Source organism: Hyaena hyaena, unplaced genomic scaffold, assembly GCF_003009895.1.
Source record: "Hyaena hyaena isolate Hyena2069 unplaced genomic scaffold, ASM300989v1 scaffold_392, whole genome shotgun sequence".
Taxonomy (NCBI): Eukaryota; Metazoa; Chordata; class Mammalia; order Carnivora; family Hyaenidae; genus Hyaena; species Hyaena hyaena.
Window position 1 is genome coordinate 388005 of NW_024081017.1, and position 17924 is coordinate 405928.

The 17924-nt window shown below is 54.5% G+C and overlaps 1 protein-coding gene across 2 annotated transcripts in view; it reads right to left on the bottom strand.

Moving 5' to 3' along the window:
• Positions 1-2278: 2278 nt before the first annotated feature.
• Positions 2279-17924, bottom strand: part of COL5A3 (collagen type V alpha 3 chain) — a 37847-nt gene continuing 22201 nt past the window's right edge. Inside the window, exons 37-68 of one of the 2 annotated variants that reach the window (XM_039250990.1) lie at positions 17798-17851; positions 17654-17707; positions 17414-17521; positions 17157-17246; positions 16844-16897; positions 15918-16025; positions 15696-15803; positions 15545-15598; positions 15052-15105; positions 14302-14409; positions 14174-14227; positions 13918-13971; positions 13753-13806; positions 13563-13616; positions 12908-13015; positions 12015-12068; positions 11815-11868; positions 11466-11519; positions 11263-11316; positions 10982-11089; positions 10197-10250; positions 9653-9706; positions 9354-9461; positions 9014-9067; positions 8895-8930; positions 8406-8459; positions 7657-7861; positions 7457-7569; positions 5828-5896; positions 3677-3916; positions 3477-3589; positions 2279-2471 (exon numbers count right to left, since the gene is read on the bottom strand). In XM_039250990.1, coding sequence (XP_039106921.1) covers positions 2453-2471; positions 3477-3589; positions 3677-3916; positions 5828-5896; positions 7457-7569; positions 7657-7861; positions 8406-8459; positions 8895-8930; positions 9014-9067; positions 9354-9461; positions 9653-9706; positions 10197-10250; positions 10982-11089; positions 11263-11316; positions 11466-11519; positions 11815-11868; positions 12015-12068; positions 12908-13015; positions 13563-13616; positions 13753-13806; positions 13918-13971; positions 14174-14227; positions 14302-14409; positions 15052-15105; positions 15545-15598; positions 15696-15803; positions 15918-16025; positions 16844-16897; positions 17157-17246; positions 17414-17521; positions 17654-17707; positions 17798-17851 — 2559 coding nt within the window. In that variant the 3' untranslated portion in view covers positions 2279-2452. Of the gene's footprint in view, positions 2472-2639; positions 3590-3676; positions 3917-5827; positions 5897-7456; positions 7570-7656; positions 7862-8405; positions 8460-8894; positions 8931-9013; positions 9068-9353; positions 9462-9652; positions 9707-10196; positions 10251-10981; positions 11090-11262; positions 11317-11465; positions 11520-11814; positions 11869-12014; positions 12069-12907; positions 13016-13562; positions 13617-13752; positions 13807-13917; positions 13972-14173; positions 14228-14301; positions 14410-15051; positions 15106-15544; positions 15599-15695; positions 15804-15917; positions 16026-16843; positions 16898-17156; positions 17247-17413; positions 17522-17653; positions 17708-17797; positions 17852-17924 lie in introns of those variants that run through there. The other variant, XM_039250988.1, reaches the window with a different exon arrangement.

Consider the following 17924-nt stretch of genomic DNA (forward strand, 5'->3'; position numbering starts at 1 on the left):
AAGATATTCCATATTAAATTCTAAGTTGTTGACTTTGCTGCAATGGGACCTCCCAGTTTGCACATTCTTACATGCTGACCTTTAGTAAAAGTTGGATTCATTTGCTGGATTAGTCAGGATAATTAATAATAGCTGCTGTAATAAGCAACCCTTAAACATCTCAAGGGCTTAAAGCAATCAAGTTATTGGTTTCATGGACATCTCCTTGTAGTATTCCTCCAAGCAGTAGCTCAGGGAAGTTGGCTCCTTTCTAGTTCCATAGGAGATACCCCCATCTCCCTGACAGATGTGACCTCCAATGTCAACATGGACTGAAAGAGCTCAGTGGATCAAGCCTGAGGTTTTATGGTTACCCGCATCCTACTGGCCAAGACCCAGGCACGTGCCTCAATCTAACTGCAAGGGAAGCTGGGAAATGTGTTCTCAATTAGGAGTTCTCAGGAAGAGGAAAACACATAGCATTGGTGTTACCATGTGCATTCTTGAGTTAAGGATGTTTGGAAGAGAAACTAAATGGGAAGGAGGCCTGGGTGTACATCTGGGTTTATATAACAGTGTGATAAAATCAGCAAAAGCAACAAATCAGGAGAAGAGGGAACCAAGGGACACATCATCTTTTCAAGAGTCTTCATTTGTCTTTGAGGGTTTCTGGGTTCTTCACTCTGCGGGGGATACTTCCCCAAATGTCACATGGCCTTTCCTCTCAGCCTTCAGGTCTCTCTGCTCAAATATTACCTCTTCAGCGAGGTCTCTCCTGACCACCTTATTTCAAGTTTACACTACCCCATCACTCTGTAACTTGTCTGATTTTCCTGAAGTCACATTATAGAGCTATACATCTGTCTATTCTATCTCCCTCAGGAGTAAGATTCCCTACATCTCTCTTCTACCCTAGCATTTGGAATGATGCATGGCCCCGAGGAAACAATCAAGAGAATAAAACAAGCAAGTAAGTAAATGAATGAATGAGTGAATGCATCAATCAACCTCTGAGCCCCAAAATTCTTCATAGAGTTACAACCCACTAATGTTTATTGAGTGCATGAGGGAATCCAGGGCAAGCATTCAGGTGGCCTTGTGGGGTCTGGTGGCAGAGATAGTGGGGTAAGCCCTGGCTTTGGGGGAGACCATTCACCCCAACTTGAAACCTATACCTACCCAGTCCCACCTGATGCAACTCAACTCACATGGGCCCTCCATCACTCCTAACTCAATTTGGCAATGTCCATCAACCAACAAATGGATAAACAAAATGTGGTATCCCAGACAGTGGAATATTATTCAGCAATAACGAGGAATGAAGTTCTGATGTGTGCTGCAGCATGAACCTTGAACCATTAGGCTAAATGAAAGCAGCCGGGACCAAAGGGCCACATATTAAACGATTCCATTTATATGAAATGTCCAGATCAGGCAAATCCATAGGGACAGAAAGATTAGTGGTTGCCTACCACTGAAAGGTTTGGGGGAAATGGAAAGTGACTGCTAATGGATACAGGATTTCTTTTGGAGGTGATGAAAGGTTCTAAAATTGATTGTGGTGATGGTGGCACAAGTCTGTGGATGTACTAAAAACCATTTAATTGCATACTTTAAATGGGTGAATTGTATGGTAAATGAATTACATCTCAATAAATCTACTTTAAAAAACCTCAGCCCAACATCTAACCCCCAATTCAAGCTACCTCAAACCCAACTCATATCTTAACTGATGCCATCTTGACTTACCAGACTGCCAATCCTCACTCCCCATTCATAGCAACCCCTACTTAGCTCTACTCAGTCCATCCTACCTCCCAAATCAACCCTAGTTCGTGTCAATTCGACCTCCAACTCCAGACCCTTATGTCAATCTAACAATTGCCCAACCTCCAATTCAGCAGATCCAATCATTAATCCACTGTGAACTCACTCAGCTCCCTCCAAACCAGCCTCCAATTTGACTCATCTTCAAGCCATTTTCAACATAACTCGACCAACCCCTACCCCCTAACATCCAACTCACCTTGAGGCTCAACCTCTACCTCAATTCTCTCTCCCCCCAACTCATTTCCTGACTTGCCACCCAGAACTTGGACTTCCAGTCATTTCATCTCAAACCCAACCCACATCCCATGTCACCTCTTGATCCATTCCCTCACCCTCAGCTCAGCCAATGACTCTAGGGCTAAATCCACCAGGGAGATCTAGCTATCCTCCCCACCCCCCACCCCCACTCTCTTTCTTAAAGTTTGATGTCTTCCTAATAGGTTCACAATTTTTTTCAGCTTTATTGATATAGGACTGACATACAACATTGTGTACGTCTAAGGCATACAACCTGCTGATGTGATACCCTTGTATACTGATTGCAATCATGGCATTAGCTAACAGCTGCATCACAACACATAGTTAACATTTCTTTTTTGTGCTGGAAACATCTTAGATCTCTCTTAGACATCCGGTGATTTTTTCACTTTTCTTCTAGGGCTCTGAAACAGACCCATCATGTCCGGTGAGTACCATTATAATTGGTTTCCCCACCTGCCCAAGCCACCTCTACCAAAAGACACAATGAAGATAGGTGGTGGCAGATATCTCAGGTGAGACAAGAGCCTGACCTTGAAGATACAGGCGGCACTAGATGAAAGACACAGGGACACAGTTCACTGGTTTATTCTCAGACTTGAGACGCCAAATATGCCCTATGGCCCTGAAGGGGTGGGGATCATGCTAGAATCTCTCTCATCATATCCCAGCCTTCCCTAAAGGAGGAAGCAGATTAAATATACAACAGAGGGGATTTTCCCTTTTACTACAGACCCAGGTATAAATAGGGCAGCACCATTAGGATCCTGATTCACCCCCACCATACCACCTGGCATGGCAAGGTGAGTTTGGGGAGATATGGGTGGGGGAGTATTCAGAGCTGGGCTGAGGCAACGGAAGGAGCACGTAGCTCAGTCCAGGGAAGCCCCTCTCTTCCCTCTGTAGCCTGACTTCAGCTCCTTCACTGTGAACCCACCTGAATATAGGAATGTGTGAAGGGGTCCCAGCCTGGGATCAGGAGACATCCAGTGCTTAACTATTGGAAAGGGTGGCACCACCGTGTGTTGGGGGCACTGACCGAGGAATGGGGAGGCAGGCGTGGGGGGCATCCATCAGCTCTGAGTTAGAAGTTCATTGCATGGGGCCTCAGGGGTGGGGAGCTGAGGGCTGGGTAGGCAGGCAGAGCCAGACTACAGTATGTCAGCCGCGGTGCAGTGAAGGGAGGCTGGACTCGGGCCGGGGGAGTGCAGTCCCCAGCCCCCTGGCATGGAGAAGGAATACTGCTTGACCATAATGAGCAGACTCTCCCCTGGCTCCACAGTCACAGGAGACGATAAATATGGTGGCTTCAAAGCCTCAGCACCAAAAGTGCCCCGTCCGGGGCTCCCTCATTGTCCCTCCCACCCCCAGACTCTCAGCTGCTAAAACAGACAGGGCCCAGTTCAAACCCAAACTTCTGGTTCGTCTGGCCGAAGTCAGTAGCTGCCACGTCCCACAGAGGCAGAAACCCCACTCGGGAAGAGCTGAACTCCAAGAGGGTCTTCGTCTGTCCCTTGCGGAGCTGACCACGGGGAGACAGAATGGTGAGTTAGCAGGACAGCAGCCAAAGCCTGTCCCCACTCTGGCCAGCCCCTGCCCCTCCCCTTACCCGGCAGCCATCATAGGGGACAGTGATGGTGGCTGCTGCCGTCTGGTTGAAAGACACCTCCTCCCCGTTGGCCCCGAGGAAGCGGAGGGAGCGGCCGTAGTCGCCTGCAGCTTCGTCCAGCCAGGCGGCAGAGTTCTGGCATGAGTAGGTGAAGCTCTGGCGGGCGGTGGCACTCAGCAACTTCAGGAAGGTCATCTGCACCACACTCACTGGGGACCCATCAGCGTCCACGTAGGAGAACTGGGGGCGGGACAGAGCAGGAGGTAAGGGTGCTCCACTTACCCCTCCTCTTTCTGAGGAACCTACCTCCCAAGATCTCCATCCCTGGCAGACCCGCCACCTTCTCTGGGGTGGCGTCACCAGCCATCCAGCCATCCACGGTTGCCTTGTGAGCCCCTGGGCACACGCGGCTATTGAGCACTTGAAATGTGCCCAATCCGATGGAAACTTTCAACCACTTCACTTAATTGTTTAATTAAAAAAATTTTTTTTTAATTTTGTTTATTTTCAAGAGAGAGAGACAGAGTACGAGTGGGGGAGGGGCAGAGAGAGAGGGAGACACAGAATCCGAAGCAGGATCCAAGCTCCAAGCTGTCAGCACAGAGCCCGACGCGGGTCTCGAACTCACAAACTGTGAGATGATGACCTGAGCCGAAGTCGGATGTTTAACCGACTGAGCCACGCAGGCGCCCCTAAAATTTTTATTTACGTTTTTACTTTAATTCATAACTAATAATTGAGCCTCAACCCAGGTATCAGAGAACTGAAGTGTGGAACAACTTGAGTATGTGAATCTACTTTTTCAACGGCAGATTTTATGAAATCTAAGTATGGATCAAGAACCTCCAATGAAATTTAGTATCCAAGTTATGATGCGCCATAAACATAAAATATGGATCCGACTCTGCAGAACTCGTAGGGAAGAAATTTAAAATGCCTCAGTAACCTTTATATTGGTATGACATTATTTTAGATGCACTGGGTCGAATAAAATATATTATTAACATATCACGGGCCTGAGATGGCCAGCCGAGTAACAGGTCCCTTCTGGCCTCCTCATCTCTGTATGGTTTCCATGTCCCCCTACTGATGTTTTTCTGGAATCACCTCCCAGATAAAGTACTTGCAATTGAGTCTTTGTTGAAGGGTCTGTTCTGGGGGGAACCCAAACCAAGATACCTCCACATTATATTATAGCTTTGTTTCCTTGGTTACTGTCTGCCTGCTTCCTTGTTTATGCTCCTGGTAGAATATCAGCTTCATGAAGTCAAGAACTGTGTTTCTTATTTGCTGCTAATTTCCAGGGCTTAGCATGTATGTTATGTAAACAGTTCCCAAACTGAACCCCAAATCCCCCCACCCGTCACACCTGATCTTCTCATTTGCATATCTCAGAATCTCACCAGATACCAGCCCACCAACCCCCTCACCCTCCCTTCCATCTCGTCAGTGATCAGGTCCTACTGACCTCCCTCGTAGACTTTCCAAGTCATGCCCTCCTCCCCACCCCCACAGCACCAGCTCCAGCCTGCACCGCCTCTTCACTCTCTCGGGCCAACATGCCAGTCACCCGCCCCTCCCCACCTGCCCCGGAAGCATTTTTCTTTTTCTTTTTTTTTTTTCCGGAAGCATTTTTCTAACTGAGAGGTTAGATTTGGGTCCTTCCCTCATGTAAACACATTCCATGGCTCCCTGCTGCTCACAGGTCTTTCTGGGGAGGTGGGCTTAGCCCTCACCTACCTCACCTACCACATTCCCCTCCACACCTTCTAGGGCAGGGCAAGTGGCTTTTTCTTTCAATTCACCAGACTCTCTTTTAACTCTGGGCCTTTGTGCAGGCTGTTCCCTCTGCCTGGAACACTTTTCCTTGTCTTCTCTAACTTGCTAAGCCAACTCATTTTTTTAGGCCTCAGCTGATGTGACTGCTACCAGTAGGCCTCTGGGACTTCCAGCACTGCCTCTGGATTTCCACCATACCCTGTGCTTCCTCCATCACACATCTGATGCTCCCCCCACCCCCCCCAATCTGCTACCCCTACAAAGCCTGCAATCACCGTGAAGGCAGAGGTGAGTCTCTCATTCCTCTGAACCCCTCCTCCAACTCGCCACGTCCATTCCCACTCTCCCCCACCTGGGTCTCCAGCCACTCACCTTCTTCCCTCGACGGAATGTGCTGTACCAGTTTCCCGGCTTTTCCTTGGACCAGGAGGCCATTTTCACCTGGGGACGGGAGGGGGTGGTCAGCGTAGATGGCCTGGGTGCCCGCCATGTCTTCCTCTATTTACCTCCTGACATTTAAAGTCACAGACTGTATACCCCGGACCTTCGAGCTGTTATTCTCTGGCCGTGGCAGCGGGCTCGGCAGGTGCACAGACCAAGGGGCTGGGAGTCCCTCTGAGGCAGCCCTCCACCAATGACGGACAAGAATTGATGGATAAATGCTCAGCTCCCTCTCCCTCCCCCAGGTGCCCGTTCCCCACTGTCTCCCAGAAGTCCCCCAGTGGATCTGAGCCTTTAGTGCCCAATGGTGACACTTTTACCCTTATTGTCTGCCTCCCCCAGCCCCATCTCACTCCCCCCTCCTCTTCTGGTGCTCCCTGAGATCTCCTCCCAAATAAATGACTTGCCCTCAAGTCTCTGTCTCGGGGTCTGTGTCTGAGGAACCCAAATCTGGACCATTCTCCCCACACCTCTGGGCAGGAGGAAGCTGAGTTGGGGAGAGAGGCTCAGATACCAGCAACTGTTTAGAGATCAAGTCCTACCTGACTTAGGGGTCTGCGCTTGCCTATATTCCCATCCGCTGTGTGTGGGGAGGGGGGAAGTGGAGGGTTGAGTTCCCACTAAACCAGGGCCCTGACCGGTCAAAAATAATAATAAATAAGAAGGACGTCACCACGCATTTTTGCAGGCTCTGTGCTGCCTACACACTGTACCAGCGGCAGAGGCATCAGTGTGCCACCGCCCGTCGTCAGTGTTTAACAGGGTCCCTGATACGTGCGTCAGCACCTCAACCGCACAACCACGCCGAGGTCGATACTTCCCTAGGCCCCTTTTGCTGATGAGAAAAATGGAGGGGCCACTATATCTCAACCCAGGTGCTCGAGCCGGCACTGCCCACCCACCCACTGCCCTTTGCTGCTGAGGCTGGTGCGGGAGACACCAAGGCTCAGGGCTCCCTGATGGAGAACCCCAGTATTCCTGGGAGCTCAGGGGGCCTCACCTCCCAGCCCACAGCCTGGAGGGCAATGAGTCCATGGACCTGGGAGATAGCGGATCAGGAGGCAGCGCATATAGGAGGCTAAGGGCTGGGACTCTAGAGCCCGTCGGCCTGGGGCAATCCTTGGGTAACTTCTCTGTGCCTTAGTTTCCCTCTCTGGGGGATGATGGCAGAACTGGGACTCGGTGTTAACGCAGCTAAGTGCTCAGAACAGCCTGGCACACATAAAGCGCTATTTAAAGATTTGCTACTAATTGTGGTAAATCTTTCTTTACTAGATTTTCCTGGAGAAGGTGAGCTCCATAAAAGCAGAGTTTTGTTTTGTTTGATTCTCTGTTGTAGTCTCAGGCCTTCGCAGGATTTGGCATACAGCAGGTGCTCAATAAATGTTGGAAGAAGTTTGGATAAGGTCCCAGACAAAGCCTGTGTGTGTGCTAGGCAGGGAGGGGAAGCAGGGGATAGCCCTTGGTGGAGGCAGGAGGGTGGGGGGGGTGGAGATAGTTTCCGGTACCCTCTTTCTCCCTGTGGCCCCCCCCTCCCCGCCCCCCTGCTCAGTCACTCACGGGCTCAAACTTCTTGTCCGGATAGAGGCAGGTCTCTCCTCCAGCCGTGAAGTTGCAAAAAACCCTGAGCGCATCCCGAGCACAGCCCTGGTTGGGATCAATCCAGTATTCCCCTGCCGCAGAGCCAGGTGGGGTCAGTGAGTGGGTCGAGACCTACGGCTTCCTGCCCACGGGGCCCCCAGGCAGGGGCGGGACCTCACCGTCAGGCAGGTGCGGGTGGTTGCGGTGCAGCTCACTGCACACGAGGCCCGGGCGCTCAGCTGTGCCCGGAGGGCGCCGCATCTGCTCCAGTTCGAAGCTCAGCGATGTGAGCGAGGCCAGAACCTCCTCCAGGCCGCCCTCCGGGCCCTCCAGGGCCACAGAGCGCCGGCGCCGGCGCAGCCCGTGCAGCTCTGCCGAAGGACCCTGAGTGGGGGTGGGGATGGCAGAGAGGAGAGCAGAGATGAGGGAGGGAGAGGCAGGAAGAGAGACAAGCAAAGATGAGAGAGACAAGGGAGGCAGAGAGACACAGGGGTGGGGATAGATAAGAAAAGGGAGAGAGAGATACACGAAGGGACAGAGACGATAGAGAGGCAGAGACAGAGAGACCCAGAGATGGGGAAAGGCCGAAGTAATAACACCATGGAGAGACCACAAGGTGAGGTAAAGAGAGCAGAGAGAGAAACAGAGACAAAGTTGTGGAACAAGTATTTGAAATAGAGACAGAGAAAGGCCAGGAGAGACGGAAGAGATAGAGAGATAGATGATGGGGGCACAGAGTCAAGCAAGACCAGACCCAGTCAGAGCCCCGTGGGTGTCCCCCAAACCCTGCAACACAGCCCACGTCCTCCTTCAGCTTGCAAGGCACCTCCCTCCCCACCTGGATGCCCCGAACCCCTGCTGTGTCCCCCCCCCAGTCGTGGGCATTTGGGGACCCAGTGGGACATTCCATACTCCCTGGGGAACTCACCGGGGGGCCGGGGGGGCCAGGGGGGCCAGTGTCGCCACGGGGACCAAAGGATCCCTGTAGAGAGAAGTCGCTTGGGAGTGAAGTCGGTCTATGGAGACCCTTCCTGCCAACACACACACACACACACACACACGCTCACACACACACGCTCACACACTCACACAGCACTGGGGGGGGGAAATGCAATTTTTAGCACCAAGTATAAAACATTTTCTTTCCATATCTTAACGTCTCTGAAATCAAAATCTAACATCTTTAGCAAATCATAGTTTCCTTATCAGAACTGTTTTTTCATAGTCGTTTCTAAAATAATGGTGCATCTTACAATCGATGGCATCTTAGATTTGATAAAATACAATGATAGGTGTTGAATAAATAGTCGTTGAATGCATGACTAAATGAATAAATTAATGAATGCAAAGGGTGTGGGGAAGTTGAAAGGGGTGGAAGCTGCGATGTGGGGACCCAAGGGAGCAGAGTTATACTCACCGGGGACCCCTTTGAGCCCTTCTGTCCCAGAGGACCCTGTGGGGTAGAGACAGGGAGGGCTGGAGTCCCAGCCAGCCCAGCACGGTGACCCCCCCCCCCCACAAACCCCTCTTACTCACCGCCACGCCTGGGGGCCCAGGGTGGCCCAGAGAGCCAATGGGACCAGGGGGACCCTGAAGAAAGAACATCAAGGTCGTCACTGATGGGGTTCACCCCTATGATCCAGGCACATCCCCCAGACAAGCCTCCAGTCCCCTCAAAAGAACAGGCCACAGACAGCCTCCAACCTGCAAATCCCTAGATAGAGCACCACCCCCCCACGTTCCCCAGACGCAACGCCTGTCATTCTAGACCAGGCTTCCCAACCCCCCCAGTCTCCAGATAAGCCCCAATTCTGCCTCCCCACCCACCCCTTCCTCTGAACACATTCTTCCCACTTGGGGTAGAACACACACTCACGGGTTCTCCCTTGGGGCCAGGGGGGCCCTGCGCGCCTGGCAACCCCTGATCCCCTTTCTCACCAGCTTCCCCAGGGGGGCCGATGAGGCCAATTAGTCCAATGTGGCCCTGGAGGAAGAGAGGCACATATGGGAAAAGAAACATGGTGCGGGGATTGTTGGAGGATTTTTCTTCTCGAGCCTCAGGGTAATGAGTTTGGGAGCAGAGAAGACCCCAGATTCTCAGCCCTCTGGCCAGGGAGGGAGGTAAATGTGGAGGACATGGAGGTAGTTGGAGAATAACAGAAGGAGGGACCTTACCTTTTCCCCCTTGGGGCCAGCATCACCCTTCAATCCCGGAAGGCCAGAGGGTCCCTGGAAAGAGAGTGAGGCTCTGTTAGTGAGTCTCAGGCACAAAATCTCAAGGTTCATGTGGGTGTGACTGGAGGGTAATCAAGTGGGAAATTGCTCATATTTCAGAAGGGAATTCCCAGGGATGTGGTCACGGGGGTGGTCAGGAGAGAGGAGGGATGACAAGGGATAATGAAGGGTTGGCTGGACGATGCCCCCCATGAATGGTCTGCGGTCAGGATCAGCGTGGGCGGTCAGTGTTCACTATCAATACAGATGGTCAGTGTGGTTGATATAAACCACCAAGCTGGAGGGCGGGTGTGGATGATCAGTGTAGACCATCAAGATAAGTGGCCAGAATAGATGGTTAGTACAGATGTTCAGAGTGGACTGTCAGATGGATAGTCAGTGAGGGGTGGGCCCACAGCACCAGCACCCACAGTCACCAGGTGGCCACTGGATGCCCAGTGTGGTCCTCAACGCCCGGGACATCAGGGACAAAGAAGTCTCTTACCAGGGGTCCGGGAGGCCCTATCTGTCCAGGAGGTCCCAGGAGGCCTGGTTCACCCTAGGATGAAGTGGAACGTGGTGGGTGCTGTGCTCGGCCAGACCCAGTGCGGATGCCGCTGCCCCCACCAGGGTCGGCACCTCCGGTTGTGATTAGAAAGTATGAAGTGCATGCTAGGAATTTACCCAAGGGATACAGAAATGCTGAGGCATAGGAGCACATGTACCCCAATGTTCATAGCAGCACTCTCCACAATAGCTAAAACATGGAAAGAGCCTAAGTGTCCATCAATGCACGAATGGATCAAGAAGATGTGGTTTATCTATACCATGGAATACTACATGGCAATGAGAAAGAATGAAATCTGGCCATGTGTAGCAACATGGATGGACCTTGAGGGTGTTATGCTGAGCGAAATAAGTCAGGCAGAGAAGGACAAATACCATATGTTTGCACGTATAGGAGGATTAGGAGGAACTTGACGGAGGACCATGGGGGAGAAGAAGGGGGGAAATGGTGGGGGAAAGGGAGAGAGGCAAACCATGAGAGACTCTTGAATGCTGACAAAAACTGAGGACTGATGGATGTGGGGGGGAGGGGGGGAGGGGCATGGAGGAGGGCACTTTGGGGATGAGCACTGAGTGTTATGTGGAAACTAATTTGACAATAAACTATTTGTAAAAAAATAAATAAATAAATAAATAAATAAAAGTAAAAAGAAAGTATGAAGTGCAGCACACACAGAGGGTCTTGTCCCACCCCTGCCCCATCCCTGTTCCCACCCCACTCACCACAGGGCCAGGGATCCCTCGAAGACCCTCAGGCCCCACACGTCCGGGGGGCCCTCGAGCCCCCACGGGGCCTGTCATCCCGGGGGGCCCATCAGGACCTGGCTCTCCCTGAAACAGACCAGGGCAAGGGAAGAGCAGGAAGTGTCAGAGGACCGCCCTCCTGACCTCCCAGCCAAGAACCATCAGGGAGGGGGAGGGAATTGGGGCACCCGTTCTGATGGCCCATCTGTTGGCCGAGGGTCAACACGGGGACCCTCCCTGGGTGGGGGGGGGGTACTCACCTTGGCCCCTTTCTCCCCTTCTTTGCCTTCTGGACCCATACGGCCTGAAGGACCCTGAGGAGGGAAAGAGTGTGGGGGGTGCTTTGGGGGTGAGAAGGCCTGTGGAGGTGGGCGGGGGCCTGTGGGGGTCTGTGGGGACCTGTTGGGGTGCGTGGGGGAGTCAAGGCTGGAGCCAGGTCAGCCAGGAGGCGGGTCTCACTTACCCTCTTGCCAGGGGGGCCGGGGGGGCCAGGTTCCCCAGAAGCTCCAGGCGGACCCTACGGATATTGACCAGCGCCAGCATAGTGTGAGCTCACGTGGGTCGAGCATGGCTATGGGTCAGGATGCCTCCGATCTCAAGACAGCCTTCCCCAGGAATCCCCACGGCAGCAGCCACATCCCACCTCCTCCAGTAAGCTGCTCACGGTCATGGTGAAGCCCCAGGGAGGCAAAGCAGGTGCTCTTCCGAGGCCCTGGGTACCTCATCAGGCTGCTCCTCCGGCCCCCCAGTTTACCCACTCACCAGCCCCAACGCCCCTCTGCCAGCACCACACCCTCTGCTCCCCCACTCACCGGTCCCCCAATATCACCAGGGTCTCCTTTCTCTCCTGGGGAGCCATCTATACCCTGTGGGAGATGGGAGGGGTCATGGAGGTGAAGCTTGGCGAGACAGAAGGGTTATATGCTCCCCTGACCTCGCCCAAATCTGTGGAGGGAGGCGAGATGGGGACAGAATTAGGAATATATTGCAGGGGTGGGAGGCTCACACGCACCGAAACTCCAGGGTCTCCAGGGGGTCCTAGATCTCCTGGGAGCCCAGTGGGACCCTGGAAGGCAGAACGATGCATAATCACATTTCTGAATTATTGAGCGTTTATTTGACAGGTGGACTGCGCCCCGGCACAGCTTGGGCTGCTGAGGGCACACAAGTGAACAAAACACAAAATCCTCGGGGCGCCTGGGTGGCTCACTCGGTTAAGCATCTGACTTCGGCTCAGGTCATGATCTCATGGTTCATGGGTTCAAGCCCTGCGTCAGGCTCTGTGCTGACAGCCAGCTCAGAGCCTGGAGCCTGTTTCAGATTCTGTGTCTCCCTCTCTCTCTGATCCTCCCCTGCTCATGCTGTCTCTCTCAGAAATAAATAAAACGTTAAAAAAAATTAAAACAAAAAACAAAAAACCCCCACAAAATCCTTTCCCTGGTAGAGAGAACTTTCTAGAGCCTAATGCGTGTAGGCGGTGAGCTAAGAACATCACATGCATCACCTCACTTCATCCTTCAGGTGCCTCCCAGCTCAGGAATCGACAGAACCGACCCTCAGAAAAGGGGGGAGATGCAAACTGAGGTCCCACAGACTCTGGAGCTCCTCACTGCCCTCCGCCCCACCCCAAGCCCCACTGCTGTGGTGGGAGGGTCTCAACCTCCACCCTCATGCTAAATCACATATCAGCCCCAGCTCCGTTTCTAACATTTCCAGAATGGGAGCAACTTCCAGTCCACGCAGTGACACACAACCATGCATTCGTTCATTATTTCGGCCACGTTCTGGGCTCCTCGGGGAACCAGGATGTTGGAGGAGGGAAGCTAGTCCAGAAGTTGGGGAGCAGGTTCAAGTGGACCCAAGTGGCCCTCCCCAATCTTTGCCTCCTCTTCTCCCAGGACTCACCACGTTCCCTTTGGTTCCATCCTCTCCAGGGGGGCCCTTCTTGCCTGGGGGTCCAGCAGCCCCAGATGGACCTGAGTCCCCTTTTTCACCAATTTCCCCCTTGGGCCCCTTTGTAGAAATAGAGGTCAGAGGTCAGAATTGCTGGGCAAGAGTTCAGGGTCAAAGTCGAGGGTTAGCATCCCTGGAGTCAGGAATCTGGGTAGTCTGGGACTTTCCTGGGGTCAGAGTAGCCTAGACTGTCCAAGAGTCAGAGGTCAAAGGATCTAAGACTCATAGGAGTCAGGGGCAAGGTTGGCCCAGTTGCTCCGAGATCATGACCAAGTTTGCTCTAGCCCACATTCCACATTGGAGTGAATTAGAAAAGGGAAACTTCCTGCCTGGGAAGTTTGTCCCCAACTCAGGATTCATGGCTTGGATCTGAGCCCCCACCCGCTCTCTCAGCCCCACCCCCTTGTGCAGTGTGCAGCCTGAAGAACTCTAGGTAGCAGCCCTATCTGAGACCATCTAGGGCTCTGCCATCAAGATAACTGGGAACACCCACAGGTCATGGTTCAGTGGATGACTCTGGCCCGTCCAGAGGTCAAGGTGCCCCGAGATGCCCAGGGGTCAGAATTTCCCTGAGATGGGTGCAGGGGCACAAGACACAGTCACTCACAGGGATGCCTGGGGTTCCTGGGGGTCCTGGGTCTCCGGCCTCCCCTGGCTCACCCTGTAGGAGGCAAAGTTAAGGGTAGGGAGAGGTCTGACTATGAAAGACAGGAAGGAGCTCCCCAGAACAGCCACCCCCAAGCAAGACTGGCTGTGCCTCCCCGACCCTGGGCAGTCCCCTGCCCCCTTCCTCTCACCTTCTCGCCCACAGCGCCCGGCTGACCAACTCCCCCAGGCAGCCCTGGAGGGCCCTGGGGAGACAGCAAGAGACAGAAGTGGGACTGTGGGATCCCAACAGCCCCTTCTTGGGAAATGGATGCCCCCACCTCTCAGGCATCCTGCTACCTCCATAGAGTCCTCACCTCTGATCCACTGGGGCCATGGGGACCCCTAGGGCCTGGAGCTCCGTGGGGACCCTGTGAGACAGTCAGAATAGCACCCAGTGACCTCATGACCCCCCAAAGGCACCACTAACCACAAACACCATCCTTAATGCTGGTGCCCAGCATCATCTTAAAATGACAATGTGCCCTGTGATACGCCCACCCCCCCCAATCAGTCTAATGGTCACCACTGCCTGCTATCTCTTCCCCTGCCACCTTCCCAGGTTGGCCATACCATGGACCCTACATCTCCGACCTCCCCTTTCTCTCCAGGAGGGCCCGGCAGCCCCTGTGGAAAAAAGAAGCAAGATTGGAGCACAGACTGTGGGGAAAGAGGCCACGCCCCCAAACTCAGACACACACCTGCAGGCCAGGGGGGCCAATCACCCCAACGAAGCCTCTCACTCCATCATCTCCCTTCTGCCCAAAGAGGCCCGGTGGTCCCCGGCGTCCCTGGGCCCCATCTGCTCCCTGGGAGAAGGACAGAAACAGGGCACAGTGAGGGTCTGTGTTCAGGGCTGGAGACAGGCTCAGGGTCAAAGTCAGGTTAACGGTTGCAGTCAGGGTTGGGATTAAGTTTGGAAAGGGTCAGGGTTGGGCTTGGAGGTGGGGGTGCAGGCTAAGGGTCAGAGTTTGAGAATTAAGTCAAGAGTAGCATCAAAGTTTTCATATGGGCAGTGAGTGGTGAGATGGGCATTGGGTGGTGGGTTGAGGTCAAGGTCATGAGCAGTGTTCAGACGAGGCTGAGGTGAAATTTAGGGTTGGGTTTGACATTGAGACCAAGGTCAGATTCAAAGTGTGAGTTCAGGTTTGGGGTCAGCATTGGAGGGTGGGTCAAAGTTGGGCTTCAGGGTAAGACTGGGTCAAGGTGAAGATAAAGTCTGAGCTAGGATTGGGGTTCAGGTCATGAGTGGGGTTGAGACTGGAACTGTGAAGGCCTTCAGGGTTCAGGTTGAAGTTGGGATTGAGCCAGACTCTGGGATGAGTTCCTGTTGGGTGTCATCATGGAGGGTAGGTCAGGGTTGGGGTTGGGTTTGGGTCGGGGTCATGGTGGAGGACACTGCCCTTCCCATCTGGGATCCAGGGACTGGTCACAAAGCCAAGGGCGCTCACCGGGGAGCCTGGGTGTCCCGCAAGACCTCGTACCCCCGTCGGTCCAGGCGGGCCCTGGGGGAAGGAACACAGCCGCGAACACCTCAAGTTCAAGGTTGGGAGTGCACTCAAGGATGACAATCGCTGCCTCCCACTGCCCCCACCAGGAAGCCAGAGCCACTTCCCTCACAGCCCTGTCTTCCTCGCCACCAACTAGTGGGATCAGACACAGACATCGTCCAATGCTTGGCTCAGCAGGACTTTTCCCCAGAAGCCCCTCCAGGGACTGAGCTGGCTCACAGATGCTGGCACTGTGGCTGACGTCCTAGAGGGAAGCTGGGGACATGATGCCCCAGAGCCATGCAGAGTCACAGACAGAGAGATGGCCACCAAGGGAAGGGAGAGGGGAGGGTAGCCACCTCGGCACCCTTCCCATTCTTCTGGGCCCCCCCTCCTCCTTCACATCCCCCTGCCTTCCCCCAGGACCGCCTCCCTCACTGGGCCCCATACTCACCGCATCCCCTTTATCGCCTTTGCTCCCTTTGTTACCAGGGGCACCCACTTCCCCCTGCAGAGGGAAGAGGTGAAGGAGGAGAGCATAGCCTCTCCCTGCCCTGAGCCCCCCGCCCCTCCGTCTCCATGAACTCGTGTGTCCGTGAACTCACCTTGTCCCCATCCTCGCCAGAAGGCCCAACAGCTCCCGGGGGTCCAGGAAGCCCCAGGGGTCCTGGGATCCCATCTTTGCCAGTGGGGCCAGGGGCGCCACGATCGCCCTGATGGGGGAGTGGAAGAGGGGCTGTCAGGGGCCAGGGCAGAGGTGAAGGTCCTGGGATGTGGGGGTGCTGGATCCTGAGGAGGCTTGAGGATTGTAGTGGGCGGGCACTTACCGGGGACCCCTTCTCGCCTGCAGGGCCAACAGGGCCTTGGCCTCCACTCTGGCCGGGAAGCCCAATGCCTCCTGCTGGGCCCAAAGGACCCCGCTCCCCAGGGGGACCCTGAAAACCGGGGTGAGAAGGGTCAGGAAAAACAGCAAAAGTTCTCATGGATAGAGGGTTTTCAAGCTACCAGGCACTGAGGTAGGTAGTTACCTGCGTCATATCAATCTGTTCCCTTCCACACAGTGGCCAGAGGGACACCTGAGTCAGGGTACGCATGTGCCTCTGCCCACAGCTCTCCATGACTTCCACCTTACCCAGGGAATATGGGGAGTCCTCCTGGCAGCCCCCAAGGCCCTGTACGAGCTGCCTCATTACCTCGTGCCCTCTCTGCCCCCTGCTCACTCCTCCTCACTTCCTTGCAGCCACAGAGGCCTCCTCAGCATTTCCTCCAACATGCTAGCACCCCCTCCCCAACCACAGGGCCTTTGCACATGCTATTCCCTCTGCCAGGAACAAACGCTCTTCCCCTGTATATCCACATGGCTCCTCCCTCGTCTCCCTCAGGTCTCAGCTCAAATGTCACCTTCTCAGGAGGCCTTCCCTGACCAGCTCATTTTACCTGCTCTCTCCCTACTCCCCCTTCTCTGTGTTATTCATCACCAACTAGAACATAAGCTCCAGGAGAAGGGAGGCTTTTATATGCTGATGTCTGGCATGCAGGTATGTATGTGCCGGACAGATCGTCTCACTGAGATTTATAGTCTGTGGGACGGGGCTGTGTTATAGATGAGGAAACTGAGGTCACAAGGGTGACCCAGGCCTGTTTGACACACAAAATAGTGGACTGTGGACTTAACCAGGGCAATGCCCCGCTTCCCAGATGCCTCAAGGCCCCTCTACCCTGCCCCCCACCCATCAGACAGGGTTTCACTTACATTGGCTCCAACGGGGCCCAGGGGGCCTTTGTCACCCTTTAAACCAATAGGTCCCTATGGGAGGAGATCATTCAGTCAAGAGACACCCCCCCCAATGGTGTGCCCAGGTCCTGTCTTCACTCTGGGGGCTCACAGTTCCCACCTTCCTCCTGGGCATTGAGGGTGAGGGGTCTCTCTCCCTCAGGTCCCTCTGGCTGTCCTTCCTTTACTGCACCCAGGATGCTGTCACCATGTCCCTCCCCAGAGCCCCCTCTCCTTGTCTGGTTCACAGCCCAGCCAGGCACATTTAGGAGGGGTTCCAAAGGATACTCACGGGGTCCCCAGGGGCTCCTTGGGGGCCGGGGAAGCCCCTGGGTCCAGGCGGCCCTTCCTTTCCATGGGGTCCCGGCGGCCCTATGTCTCCCTGTATACAGGAGTGTAGAGGGGGAAGGTCAGGCTCCAGAGAAAGGGTGCTTTCCTCGGTCTGTGAATCGGGGCCCCTGCCCCCTGGGGCCGGCTCTGAGCCTTGGGGTGGCATGGGGCCAACCTCTGGGGCCACTCAGCCAGATCCCTTAGGAGGCAGGGTCTCACCTTGACACCCTCTCTGCCTTCCAGGCCCGGAAGGCCTTGTTCCCCAGGAGGTCCAGGGGGGCCCGGGGGGCCCCTCTCACCCAGAGGTCCTGCTTCTCCTGTCTTTCCCTGGAGAGGATGGAAGGTTCGCTTGAGTGGAGGTGGCCCAGGGCGGCGGTCTGTCTGCGATGCACCTCCCCCACCCCCGAAATATCTGCCAATTGGTGCTAAACTGGAAAGACCTGTGGGCTCCCTTCTGACCTGAGGACCCACGACACCAGCTGGTCCAGGGGGGCCCGTCTGACCTTGGAAGCCCTGGGGAGACAAGTGTAAAGGGGTGTCACATGGGAGAAAGGACCAGAGAGCCTCATGGGGTCAGGGGTCAGAAGTCAAGAGGCCACTCACGAGTTCTCCTCTCTGTCCAGGGTGCCCAGGACGCCCATCCTTCCCCTGGGGGCCCTGGGGAACAAGGTGGGAGACAGAGGAGGCAGGACTGAGGGGTCTCCCCACTCCCCGGCTCCCCTCCAGGCCG